Genomic DNA, 13636 nt, shown 5'->3' on the forward strand with positions numbered 1-13636 from the left:
AATTAATTATGGAGTAGGCAATGTTAAATTTTAAATTATATCAGGTTTTTTGGAACACTGCTTTAAGAAATATTGGTATAATTTTCTTTAACATACTGTTTTGCTTTATGTAACTGCTTGTGTTTTATTGTCAGCTAATTGCCATCAACATATTCAGTAAACATTGCTTACTATAGCAGATGGGTATGAACAAATCATGTAAAGACAGAATATGTTTTCTAACTAAATCTCATTAATATTGTTTATTTTCTTCTCAGCACTGTCATTCAAAATGCTTATAGAAGATAAAGTAAACTACACTATAACCAGAACTCATATAAACGTGAAAACAAGCATGTGACTTTTTAACGATCTGCATGCAAAGTGAAATCTGAATTCAAGCATAGTGGCTTCTTTCATACAGCAACAAATACTTTCCAAAACAAATATTTATGCCCCAAACTATGTACTTAACTTTTTATTCAGTCTATGCTTAATGTATTTACCTTACTCTGTGACATATTTTAAAATACTATGTTTCTAATCTAGCATTAGAAATTAAAATGGTCACACCACAGAGCATCCTTTGTTGGGTACGAATAACGTGTAACTTGTTTCCCATGTGTTCCTTACTGACAAGACTAACACTGAACACTATGCTATAATTACTTAAACACACTGTAATCAAAGTATCTTCATGACTAGCTGAAAAATGAATTATCATCAGAATCATCTCTACACCATCTGTGTTATGTTTACATATCAATCAGGCTTGGGGATCATAACTTCACATTAGGGCCCAGTGAATACCTTAAACGGAAAGGAAGGTCAAACAAAACTTAATAGCCTTTACAAATATGCCTTTTTTCAAAAAGATATGTTAAACCCAAAGCAGATGAGCTGAAGATAAAGAAAAGCAAGTACACCTTCATTATCTAACCTCAAAAGTAATTCAATTGTATAAATCAGTCTACATCCTTAATTGTAAATACAAGAGAAATTTAAATACAGATTGTGCTTAAAAACATCAGATAAAACATCTCATTTGTGTTCACTATATACAGGTTTGACAGGAAATTTTTCAACTAATTATAAAATCAGCTTTGTATGTAATCCTATCATCATTTCAAGCAGAAAAAAAATTAAGGACAGGAACTCTGTATAAAATAACCAAGGATTTTATTCATAATGCTTTTATGCAAACTGGTTAAACAACTATGTTTTTCAAAATAATAGTTTTTGCACAAAGCTATGGTTAAGCTGAGACACTATAAGTTTACATACTCAGCTCCAAATCAACTGCAAGAAAATCACTATTCAAAGGACAAATTCAAAAGTCTTAACACAACAAAATAAAACAGCATGATCATGGACTACACAATTACATATATATGTTCACATAGTAAGAATGACTTAAATAAAAGCTTCAAAACAAGCTTTTAAATCCCTCCAAAGCCCAAACACTTTTAAGCAATTTTAATATTACTTTCCTGTCACTTCAGAAAGCACAAGGAATTTTTTCCTATATTGGAATTAATTAAAAAAGAACCCATGAATCTTTCTTCTAGTCAAGCCATAGTACTGACCATTTACCAACATGAGGTACTTCCTCCCAAGAGGGGCTAAATATAAATGACCCAGCTCCAACCAGTATATAAAAATCGAGAGATAGAAGCCAAACATTGAGCTCAGATTTTTTTCCACCACACTTAAAAAAAACAACCTCTAGGCTGATTTATCTTTCCTTTCTATTTTTTTGAAAGCTTCCTTTTCAATTTAAAGTTTACTTTCATTTTCTTTTCAGTTTTCTTGTCTTCTCTTCAGCTTTTCAAGGTAAACTAGCCTCACTCTATGGTTCATTTGCTAAAGAAGAGTTTTGCCTTTTGCTTGAAGACCAGAAAGACCAACAGAACAGCTCAGAATATCTGAAAGCGTAGTCCTCCATCCATTCAACATCTATAAAATCGAACTAAAAACCAGTATGGACTAAACAAACAAATCTCAAAATGACATTGTTCGTCACTGATTACTGCTTTCTCTCAGTTACACTAGATTAACTCAAATGAAAAGAACTCTACATACAAGAGCAATGCTCTTAAATTCTCATACTGGAAGAATTATTGTTGTGTAATCACCATACAAGCACAAGCCCTTTTATTTTTATCTTGCTGAGAACATATATTTGCCAATTAAGAAAGCATTGCTAAATAGTTCAATGTTTTTATCTTTCTATGGTTTCTCTGCACAATGTAGCAGATGAAGAAACTGGGTGTTAAACGAGCATATCTGCTATAAAAGCAAAGGGAACACTAAAATAAATGGCCCTGAAAAATATTTCCTCTATAAAAGTGCTTAGACATTAGTTTCCTTTCTGTGTGAAAATTCCTTTTTAAAGTGGACAAAAATACACATTTAGGTTTCTTTACAAATAAACAGAGAGAGATGAGAAAATAACCTGTAATCTTGAAAATTTCAGCTCTGATGGCTTAATGCTAAACAATATTCTTATTTGCTTTTGTATCTAATTTTCTTCCCCAAATTTATTATAACATTATTAGCAGGATGCTGTAATAAAGCTACTTACCACAATAAATACAAGCAAACATACCTTAAAATTTACTTTGGTTGGCATTCAATTCTGTATTCATCCATAGCTAGTACATTAGTCACTCTGTGGTTATGGTCACTTAAATGATATATTTTATAATAATTTGTTGACATTATGATGATAAAATTAAACTACAGTTAAATCTGAATTAAGCAACAACTCACAGGACTGTTAAAGGACAGGTCTTTTACTAAGAACATTTTCTTTGAAAGCTGAAAGGAATTTCATAAAAGCTGAAATAATATGATATTTAGTTGATATAAAAAATCTTAATATTTACTATTTTGAAGTTCTAATATTTAACTGCTTTATAGAATAGCTGATCTGCATGTATGTAATGTATCTAATGTACAGAACACTATTAACAGTCAAAATCTTAACAGGCATGAAAGTCACCCAAAGTAGAAATCTAAACTTTATTATAGGTAATTGCTGTCTGCTGCTTCTCTATAAGTACATAACAATATATATATATGCAGAGTTCAGAAGCAAGATCCCAGATTCTCAACTATTGTGGCTCTATACCTTAACACAGCAGAGGCATCTCACAATAGACCTGTACCAACATGGCCAGTGGCCACCTCTTCTGATTCAAAGCTCTGTGCCTTGTTGTAGACTGTTCTTATTTAATCACTGATACAATTTAGAACAAGGTGTAGATTATTCTGCTCCTCAAAATAACCAAGAGTAGTTGTATTGGCAGTTAGAAATAGCTGGAGTGAAGAGGCGCTCCTATCATGCACTCCTGTGCTGGCCAGATATGATTAAAGCAGAGGTGAAGGGGTATGCAGCTGACATCACTCCTAGAAAAAGACAACTGCAAGGTGTATGAGCAAATCATCTTCCTGGTTTCCACTCAGAACAGCTGATGTATGGTGTATATAGAATATGTCTTATGGGCAAATAATTTTAATGCAGTTAAACCCACCCAGAGATTGCTGGAATGTCTAGGTTACAGTGAATTGTTATTTGCTATTTGACCAGTGCAGATAATTTAACAAGATAATTTTTTTTAATGACTTCTGTTGTCTGTGTACAGTCAACAGTTGTTTAATAAAGACTTTTCACATTATTTCATTTAAGAACCTTGATATCAGGACATCACTGAATATCATGATATGTCTGTGCAATGTGTGGGTCACAATTCTAGAAATTTACTTTGCTTTTTTTAATACATATCTGAAACTAGCAGAGCTGTTAATCTGAAATAGTACTTCTCTTTCAAATTCAAACTTAATATTGAACGTTTCCAGTAGAAACTTCAACATGAATTGCTTAAACACACATACACACATAGCCTAGACATCTGTTTGTTATATCTATCATCTTTCTCTGTTACAGTGTTATTTGCCAGAACTTTTGAGGACTCTAGTTTAATTGCCTGCCAATTTAGACCACAAATACAAATGTAAATAAACAAAGTTATACTGACTCTGTATTGTGCTCACTGGTAAGATTACAGGGTTTAATTCTGGCAGAATGTAATCTCGTCTTTCTTGAAACCACAATGTAGCATGTTTCTTAAAACTTTCACTAGTTGCTGTGGACTGCTTTGATAAATAGTATTATATACCAATGACTCAAACTGCATCTGTTTGGCTAAAATAATTGTACATTTTAGTTTATAAGATTCTAAACCCTCAGTTTTGAATGCTAGAGATGAAGTCTATGGGTTTTCAAATGAAAAGGGCAAATGAAAATCTAGTGGCAGTTAAAGAATAAGCACTAGTCCCCTGTTTTTAATAAGAGAAAAAAGAATAACTTGTAAAAAGTTCCTCAGAAACACAAATATACATAAAAGATGTACAGCAGCATCTCTGTCACTGGCTGTGCAGCAGACTGAGTATGGAGAACAACTTCATGCTGTCCACATAATAGTAAGGAAGTTCAGTCAAATAGTTATGCTTTTTTTTTAAGATAAGCCAACTTATTTATTTTTTGCTGTGAGAGAAGCTGGCTGCTGTTCTTTGTTTTACATAGCTCAATAGAGTCAATAAGAATCACCTGATTGCTTGAAGTTGCCTTAAAGTAAAGGCTTGGTGCAGAAAAGTAACACTATTGTATCTTCCACTCAGTAGTTGTAGAAGTTAAAGTGTCAACTAAGAAACATGGTGGAGATAAAATATATAAAAGACATATAGAAGCTGTAGATTTACCTATGCCAATCTACTAGTCTCTCTTTGTCAGTGCAGGCTTCCTCCATGCAACATGTGATAAATGTACAATATTTCCCTCAGAAGTTAACCGCACTGCTTCATAGAACACTCTCAGTTTTTTATAATCCATAATAATATTTTATTCCTTATATGAGCATCCTCATCATTACATACCTTTGAATCATTCACAAAAACTACATGAGCTCCTCTTTTGGTCTGTATGGTTTCCACATACATACTGCTGCAAGTATAACCACGTTCAAAATAGAAGACTGCTCAACTGAATATTTAGTCTCTAAGCCACCCTTTGTCAAACACACATGCAGCTAATGAAATGTAAGAATATATCTGAAAATTCTCAATCTTTATGAGGGCTTGATACTCCCTTTAAATTTTCCTGCTTTGTTCTGGGTTTCTAGTACATATGAAAGTCAATGATAGCAGAATCCAGAAAAATCATCATAGTTTTCAGAGTTTCTATAGTGCCAAACTAAAAACTGTAACTCTTTAAATGTAACTCTTACCAGATGACAAAGAAAACAAGACTCAAATTTGCCTGCCAGCCAAATTTGTCAGGAGAAAAGCTAATGGTAGAGAACAACTGATCTCCTAGAACCTGTGAAGCCTTTCTAAGGAATAAGTGATTATGAAATAGGGCATGTAATAGGGATCCAGCCAGATGAACCAGGAAGACCAAAACCAGCTACGTATCAACCTGCAATAGGAAGTCCTCATCACCTATATATACTCAAAGGCTACAAGTGGCTTTGCTTTGCTTCTTTCTACAAGACAACCTTAGCATATCTCCACATCCTTGTTATGATACAGAAAGAGAATGAACTCCACAGTAGTTTCTAAAAGGCTACTTTTTGTTCTGGTCCCAAATTCTGTAAATGGAACAAAGTGATACTACAGACAATGTATCCTTCATGTCTTTGGTGACTTACTCTTCCCCAAAAGAAGGGCAGCAGTTTGGATGAGGAGCTACAATTTCAATTCTCGCTGTACTGGTCTGAGAGGAGGAAAAGGGAGAGGAATGGATGTCCCTTTTTTGGTGTGGGGAGGGTGCTCTTAAGTGCTCTTAACACTGTGAGAAGCTGGGCGCTCAACCAAGCAAATCATTTAAACATGTGAATAGTTGCACTGGTGTCAATGTTTCAACTAAGCATTGTTTTTAAATATTTTGCTGGATTGGTATCAAACTTATCCACACCAGGATGAATCATGCCTTGGGAAAAGACAGCAGCATTATCTCTTGTAGTACTACAAGTCTAACTGTCCTGGTTTCAGCTGGGATAGAGTTAATTGTCTTCCTAGTAGCTGGTAGGTGCTATGTTTTGAGTTCAGTATGCGAAGAATGTTGATAACACTGATGTTTTCAGTTGTTGCTAAGTAGTGTTTAGATTAAAGTCAAGGATTTTTCAGCTTCTCATGCCCAGCCAGCGAGAAAGCTGGAGGGGCACAAGAAGCTGGCACAGGACAGAGCCAGGGCAGCTGACCCAAACTGGCCAAAGGGGTATTCCATACCATGGGACGTCCCATCTAGTGTATAAACTGGGGGGAGTGGGGGGGGGGGGATCACCGCGCGGGGACTAGCTGGGTGTCAATCGGCGGGTGGTGAGCAATTGCACTGCGCATCATTTGTACATTCCAATCCTTTCATTATTGCTGTTGTCATTTTATTAGTGTTATCATTATTAGTTTCTTCTTTTCTGTTCTATTAAACCGTTCTTATCTCAACCCACAGGTTTTATTTCTTTTCCCGATTTTCTCCCCCATCGCACTGGGCGGGGTGGGGGAGTGAGTGAGCAGCTGCGTGGTGCTTAGTTGCTGGCTGGGGTTAAACCACGACACTAACTAGCATAGTACATCAGGTACACGTCACAGTCTTGATGATGATAACAATAATAATCATTTCTGTGTAACTTTTTTTGTAGTAGTAGTAAAAAGTATATTCTACTCTTGATCTAAGATCTTGCTTACTTGTTAATGTTTTAAAATATTTTTGAAAATATTTTAAAAGTTGAGAACCTTCAAGAGAGAGTATTTTCATATGAACCAAATTTGACATTTGATTCCTTTGTCCGCTCTTCGCATTTTGTCCCAAACAACCTGTACTCTCTTCTCCTTAAAAACAAGAGGACTTTGTTCTATCACAATTTTAGCAGCAACTTGTGTTATTTTTCATGCTTGTACTGACCATGTTCCAGTATGAAGCTATCCATACCGGATACTACAAGTGACAGTCCTGAGTACTGGAGTATGCCTGAGGTTTTACAAATATCAATTTATATTTGTTGGCATTTCAATTTCTCAGTTGATTTACAGTGTTAATTCTGTTAGGTTAATACATTACTCTAAAGGCTGATTTTTAGTGTGATATGTCACGAAAGTGATTTCATTTATTTATACTTTTATGCTACATGGCTAACTGTTCATACAACCCATGTTTACAGTTGTGTACCATCTAGCCTTTTGCCACTGGGTGACAGCCAAAGCATGAAAACAAAAGCCCTATTCAGGAAAAGAATTCCCTGCACTGCTATATGAATATCAAGTGAATTATGCAAATCAGAACAGGAGGAGCTTAATAAAACTCTCTTTCTGACCTTCCTTATGTATAAGGAGGGAAATATGCTGAGAATGTTGAGGTAAATATCCCTGTAAGAGAACAGTAAGCACAGTAAATGCCGACCTCAACATTTAACTGGAACACTTAATCATAAAACTCAAGGATCTTTGTAAGCTGTACAAATCTACATCACAAAACCAAAGAGAGCAGCAACTCTCTCAGTAAAAAGACAGTTGTCTCCTTTGGTTTTGCAAAGGAGTAAAAAGGGAGAAAAGGGTCCCAAAAAAGCTGAGTTAATAAAAGGAATGATGGAGAGGGACAAAACAGATAAAATACAAATAATACCCTACTTTAAAAATTTTCAAATTATTTTCCATGACAGTAAATGTGCACATTTCCTTTTAGAATTACTTTCTCTAATTTAGGCTATTATTTAGGATCTGAGAACAGATGTAAAAGGAGAAGGCAAAACAGGTACCTAGCATACAGCACTTAAAAATGGTGCTCTGTAACTTTGAATTTTAATAAAAAATCTATTTTCTAACAGTTTATCTGATTTTCCCCAAAACGCAAAGGCTTTACATTCTATATATTTCCTTAATGATTTTTTTTTTAATATATATATATAGTATATTTTACAGTTGGATGTAACTAACCCACACAGCCCTGTGGAAAACAAAAAGTAAAATATCATTTTAAGTCAGATTAGAATTGACTGTATTTGTGCCAGAATTACTAAACATTTTTTTTCAATATTTAAAATACTATGAATATGAAAAGCTTACATCATATTTTCAGGTTCTGTTGCACAAGCTCCCACTGCTTTGGTGACATTCACAAGTAGTGCTTGATCAGTGCCAGTAAGTAACTTCACTAGAGGTGGTATGCCACCACATTTACGGATAATAGTTCGATTTATTTGCTCTTGGCAACATTCTCCCAGTGCCCCGACAATATTTACAAGGACTTCTTCAGGCTGATCACTAAGCAGTCCTACCAAAGCTTCTATGGCTTTATATTCCCGAAATCTAAAAGACAGCAATAAAACCAAAGTCATTATTTTCAGTATGTTACTGTTATAAGTTTAATTTTATAATTAAAGTATCATTCTAATTGAATTACAATGTTTAATTTCTGTGTGTAAATTACCTTGTTGAAGAAATCACAATATAGGTAAACCATTCTGATCAGTTCTTGAAAGTGTGACATACAGCATAATTTCTTATTCTACCTTTTTAAATACATTTCTCTAATTTAGCTATCTAGGAATCTCCAGGGTAGTTTGAGGGTTTTTTAAAACTTGACATGTGGATGCAACATATATAAATAGCTGAAAACATACTGGAAGACTGGCAAGTACTGTGGCATCCTAACTTCCAGTACTTTTTCCTGCCATGTTAACAATAGCTAAAGTAGTAGTGTATCAGGCTCTCCTCCAGCTCTCTGGACCAAAGGGTCACCCTTACTTTTCACTAAATCTTAGCCTTTAGAGAGTTTGCCCTGATTACTTCTATACTTAGTTCAGGCCTAATACGTGCATTTTCCTAAGGTCACACCTATAGTTCTAGTACACTTCTATTGTACTATGTTAGATTCCATTTTGAAATTAAGAAGTAAGTTGACAGAAATTTGAGTTGACTGCCATATTAATACTTCCCTCATTCTTCATAGCACTTCTGGTACTGAAAATCAAAAATATGTTTTTAAAAATCCTGGAGGTCCTATCCTACAAACAGATGCATGCTAAACCTCCGAAGTTCATCTTTCAGAATAGGACTTTATTCCTCAGTACTGGGGTCATCTTCTAAGTTTGTTTTGTTCAGAACTTAAGAGGAGTCTTAACACTTAACAAATATTGTATCTTCCTTTCATACATTTTCGATAATACACCTTGACAATTCCACATGGTATATCAAGCTAGATCTAACCTGTATATTATCGAATGATTTATACCTTTTTGTAAATACACATAGTTCCTCCCCTAAAGAGATAATTTCTCTGAGGGTAGAGTTCTCATTTGTGCTTCCCCCAAGGCCCCTAGCTTCTGGAAATGTCTACTTGAGTTACAAATACTCTGTATTTTCCAGGAATCAGTTGTACATGTGGCTTTCCTTTCATACAAAGAAATAAGACTTTTTGAGATTTCGATGACAGAACTAGAACTGTTTCAGCAAAAGTTAATCTTTCCAATCTGGTTTATCAGTATAACGATTAAAGTGACTGAGAAATGAGAAACTCTCCTATTTCATCATTCAAGCCTTTGCTTAAAGAGGCATCTTCCTCTCTTTGTTCACTGTAATTTGGAAGTATCCCTATAATTTCTTTTCAAGAGAAAACATCAACAGCATGAAAAATGAGCTATAAAGTAAGCAAACAATTTAAAAAACAACCCTGATTTTCTCTGGCTACTTTATCTGTGTTGCATATCAACTGCTTCACACATGGAACTATACGAGCTGGCTCTGCAATGGGCAGGCTACACTCTGACAGAGCTGTTGGCTCGGGCCATCTTGTGTCCAGAAGCAGTACGGCTGCTTGCACACAAACTGGAATCTGAGCTAGTCAGGCCCAGGCACCTGTATCAGCTCATTGCTGAGTCAGCACAACATCTCAGCAATGTACTTCAGGTATAGGAAATACTGTGGAGTAGTTCAAAGATAATTAAGTGGCCCTGCAGGAACCAGCAGGGTTTGTTAGTTCTAGCTTCATGCCAGACTCAAGCTCATCCCTCCAGATCTACTTATGTGTTTTCATATTATCCTCCCTCCCTGCTCTGTAGTGCCCCCCCATCTTGAGTTTGGATAGGGCTTACTGCTTCAGACTCAGCACTACATAATACATTAATTCAGCTCAAGCCTGGAGCTGCGCCTGGCTAGTAACCTTCGTGGAGCATCAAGCACTTGCCAAAGATATGTGAGTAGCCCAGCAAAAATCTGTTTGCATTTGGACAGAATTATTGGCTACAGCTATACTAATAAATAAAACAGGCGAGGGCTCATTCTCTAGCCCTAAGGACAAGAAGCACAACATAGCATCCATATGGCCTAAAATCTCTTATCCTCACAATTCAGGGTGGCCTCACCCATTCTGCCTAATGGAAACAATCTGTTGCCTGTGCTGTTCCCAAGGAGTGTCTGGGCATTGTCTGGGAGAGTGCTTGCTGGCACAGGCCAAACTGTGTAAGGGACTGTGCTAGCAGTTAAACAGTATGGCTAATCATAACATAGTGCCTGAACTCTGAAAGGTTTGGCCCTGTTTATTTTACTAGTATAGAGAGAGCCATTCAGTCCATCTCATCACTGATTGATCCAGAACCAGGATGCCTCTGTGCAGATACCCAAAGCCCACAGAAAAGAAGGACATACCCTTCTGAAAAGCCAGTTTACTGTGCAATCAAGAATGCAAAAAGCAGTAGGGCAGCAGTAGAGTATGTAAAGACCACGGCTTTGTATACTAACAGTTTGGGAACTCATTTAGGACAGTAAAAAGCCAGACTGCAAACCCTTATTACTGGAATTCTTTCTGATTTTTATCCAGCAGTTATCTATTGCATCTGCTTGTCCAGCAAGGTACACTAAAATTAGGACTGCAAGAAGAGGTTAGCTCTTACTGATACTCTTTCGAGCCTATGAATCTTACATTCCTCTGTACAGAGCAGCACAACTTTAGCAGGAAACCTACCAGATACTCCAGTGGAGCAGGCTTTTTTTTGAGGTAAGGTGCATGAATCTGATAAATGAATTTTAGATGAGGTAATTGAGTATTCTCAATCATTAAGCTGTTCCATGAAAGGTGGAGGGTGATAACTCCTGTTGTCACATTCTCAGATAATCAGTCAGGACCCCGATACTGAGAGGTTGTAGGTACCTATGGTAGGACTCTCATCAGTTAATTCCACTCATATAGAAGCTGGGTGTCCAGACTAAGCTACTTTTCTGAGACCCTTCTGTAGTCAAGGAGAGAGGCATCTAGGCTAAGTATCCTAGATTCCAGTATACTTCCAAAGTAGGTGACCTAACATGTATTGGATATCTACCCTAGAATGAGATAATTTGCTCTCTGTCTCTCCTGATGTAAAATGTTAAAGCTAAGAGTGCTAACTACTCTCTCTGCCATGCAGCAGTGATTCTGATTTGTAAGCTACAGAGAGGAGCGGGGACATCAGATACACCCATGTGTCAAACATTTAGTATGTGCTAGTACACCTCCTGACTCAGTGTCCTATATCTTAACTATTCTTTAGAGGCACCAATTGTCCCTATTGACTCTTAAGATTCTAGGAACTTAACACTGTCTCCACTGTACCCTGATAAGGTCAGGTGGCAATTTTTTAAGTACTATAAAACTTAAGTTGAAAGCCCAACTGATTATAAAGTATGGTTTTGAAGAATCATGACATAACAATTTTGAAAACAACAGAGGCCCATAAAATCAAAACATGATAATGTAATAAATGTTTGCAAAATTAAATTGTTACTTTGACACATTTTCTCCACTGATTGCACATTTCCAGATTGCTCCTGTCACAGCTGCTAGAAGTTGTTTGTTTTCAGAGTTACCAAGCAGAACAGACAGTGGTTGTAGACCTCCATGCTGTCTAACCAGGTCACGTGTTTCTTTATCTTCCGCACACTATACAAAAAAATTAAATATATGTATTATGTTAAATGTGTAAAATGATGCTTTCAAAAGCCAGGTGTATTATTTTGTAACTAGTAAAAGCTAATACAGAAGAAAACATAAATATTTTATTAAAGTATCTGAATATGCTATCAACTCACCAAGATAGTTTGACAGTAAACTGCTACTGTGTATGCAGCAGTGCTTATACTGTCACATTGACCACCTTGTGGGCAAACAAACATAAAAAACAAAAGCAGCTCTTTGCACGGTATGTCCTGCCTCTCTCCATTGGTTGCCTGTGCAATTTAGGGCTTGCACACAAGAAGAGCAAGTAGGAACTTAATTACAATATTAAATATGCAGCCAAAATATTCTCCTAAGAATTATCCAAAGACCATCCAAAGACTATTTTTATAAAGTAATTTCTTACACATTAGAGAAATAGTAAAACTAAGAAATATTAAATCTGACAACCACATGAAAACAAAGGGCTAATCCTGGCTCCGTTCTACTGATCATAATAATACAATTACCTTAAATATGGCACTTGCACAATGCATCTGAAGCTCCTCATGTTCACTACTCAGATTTTTCACAAGGTTCTCAATCATTCCTTCTGTCCTTATTGCAAGTCTGTAACTTGGCTAAAAAAGATAAACTGTATCTTTTAAATCCTGTATATTAACAGTTAATAATACTAGTCACAATAATAATACAGTGCTACAATTCTAGGCTTTGATATTGAGAAGCCTTGTACTTTATTTTAAGCACAAGTCATCTACATTGCCTTGAAAATACTATTGATGTTCTCAAAGTTAATCAAACACATAAATTCTCTGCAGTGCTCTTGAAATCACCTGTAAAACCAGGTGCTGCAATGCCTCTTTTGTAGCCACCTGGCTTAAACAGAATTCAGAATATTCTGAAAGGTGTCCAGACTCCCTGCTCAGAGCCAAGGAAAAAAAAAGATGCTTCAGAATGGGATCAAGAAGTACCCATTCACTTCATCGAGAGCCAGCAGCCAAAACAACAGATCTATTCCTAGAACAAGGTTAGAAAAACCTTCTTAGAATTAAATTTTTTTAGTGACTTTTTCTTCCAAATTTTAACCCACAGGCATTGTAACAGGGGACCATTATTTGAGAGAGGGGAAACATCTGTGTAAGAGATGCATTTAGTGTTATTTCCAAATTTGGCCAGATAAAAAACCCTCAAAAACCTCACCTTCTCAATATAGACTTACTGAAGCTAAAATCTGCCAGGTTGCTGTCTCGTAGAGCATGCATAAACTTGTGTAGTTCAAGAAGCTAAGTTTGAAAATACAAAGTGTTTTATAATGTATAATCTTTTGAAAAATCATGTCTTCCATGTCTCAAATTCACCAAGCAAGAGAACTTATGTATATTTTTGACCTTTAGTGTAATGCACCTTAATTTCAAATATGATTCCACAAATGGAGAAATAACCACTCATCTTATATGGCAATGGTAAAAAATACTTGCATTCAAATTTAAAAACTGTAAACAAGTAAATATACTCAAAATTGAGTAAATATACTCAAAATTGTGAAACCTGCCAAGGAAATCTGTAGAAAAATCACATATATTCCTTTCTTCTGTTTGCAATCAGTCAGACACTGTCTTACCCAATTCACAAGGACATTGTAAACCACACTGCCCGGCACTGCATTGGATCTTC

At 35.8% G+C, this 13636-nt stretch overlaps 1 protein-coding gene across 1 annotated transcript in view; it reads right to left on the bottom strand.

The window, feature by feature from the left end:
* The window catches only part of ODAD2 (outer dynein arm docking complex subunit 2), an 87493-nt gene that overhangs the window by 41219 nt on the left and 32638 nt on the right, over positions 1 to 13636 (bottom strand). Inside the window, exons 13-15 of the mRNA XM_069777719.1 lie at positions 12472 to 12582; positions 11793 to 11947; positions 8101 to 8343 (exon numbers count right to left, since the gene is read on the bottom strand). Of these exons, the coding sequence (XP_069633820.1) occupies positions 8101 to 8343; positions 11793 to 11947; positions 12472 to 12582 (509 nt within the window). The remainder of the gene's footprint in view (positions 1 to 8100; positions 8344 to 11792; positions 11948 to 12471; positions 12583 to 13636) is intronic.

The sequence above is a fragment of the Haliaeetus albicilla genome, chromosome 2 (genome assembly GCF_947461875.1).
Source record: "Haliaeetus albicilla chromosome 2, bHalAlb1.1, whole genome shotgun sequence".
Lineage (NCBI taxonomy): Eukaryota > Metazoa > Chordata > Aves > Accipitriformes > Accipitridae > Haliaeetus > Haliaeetus albicilla.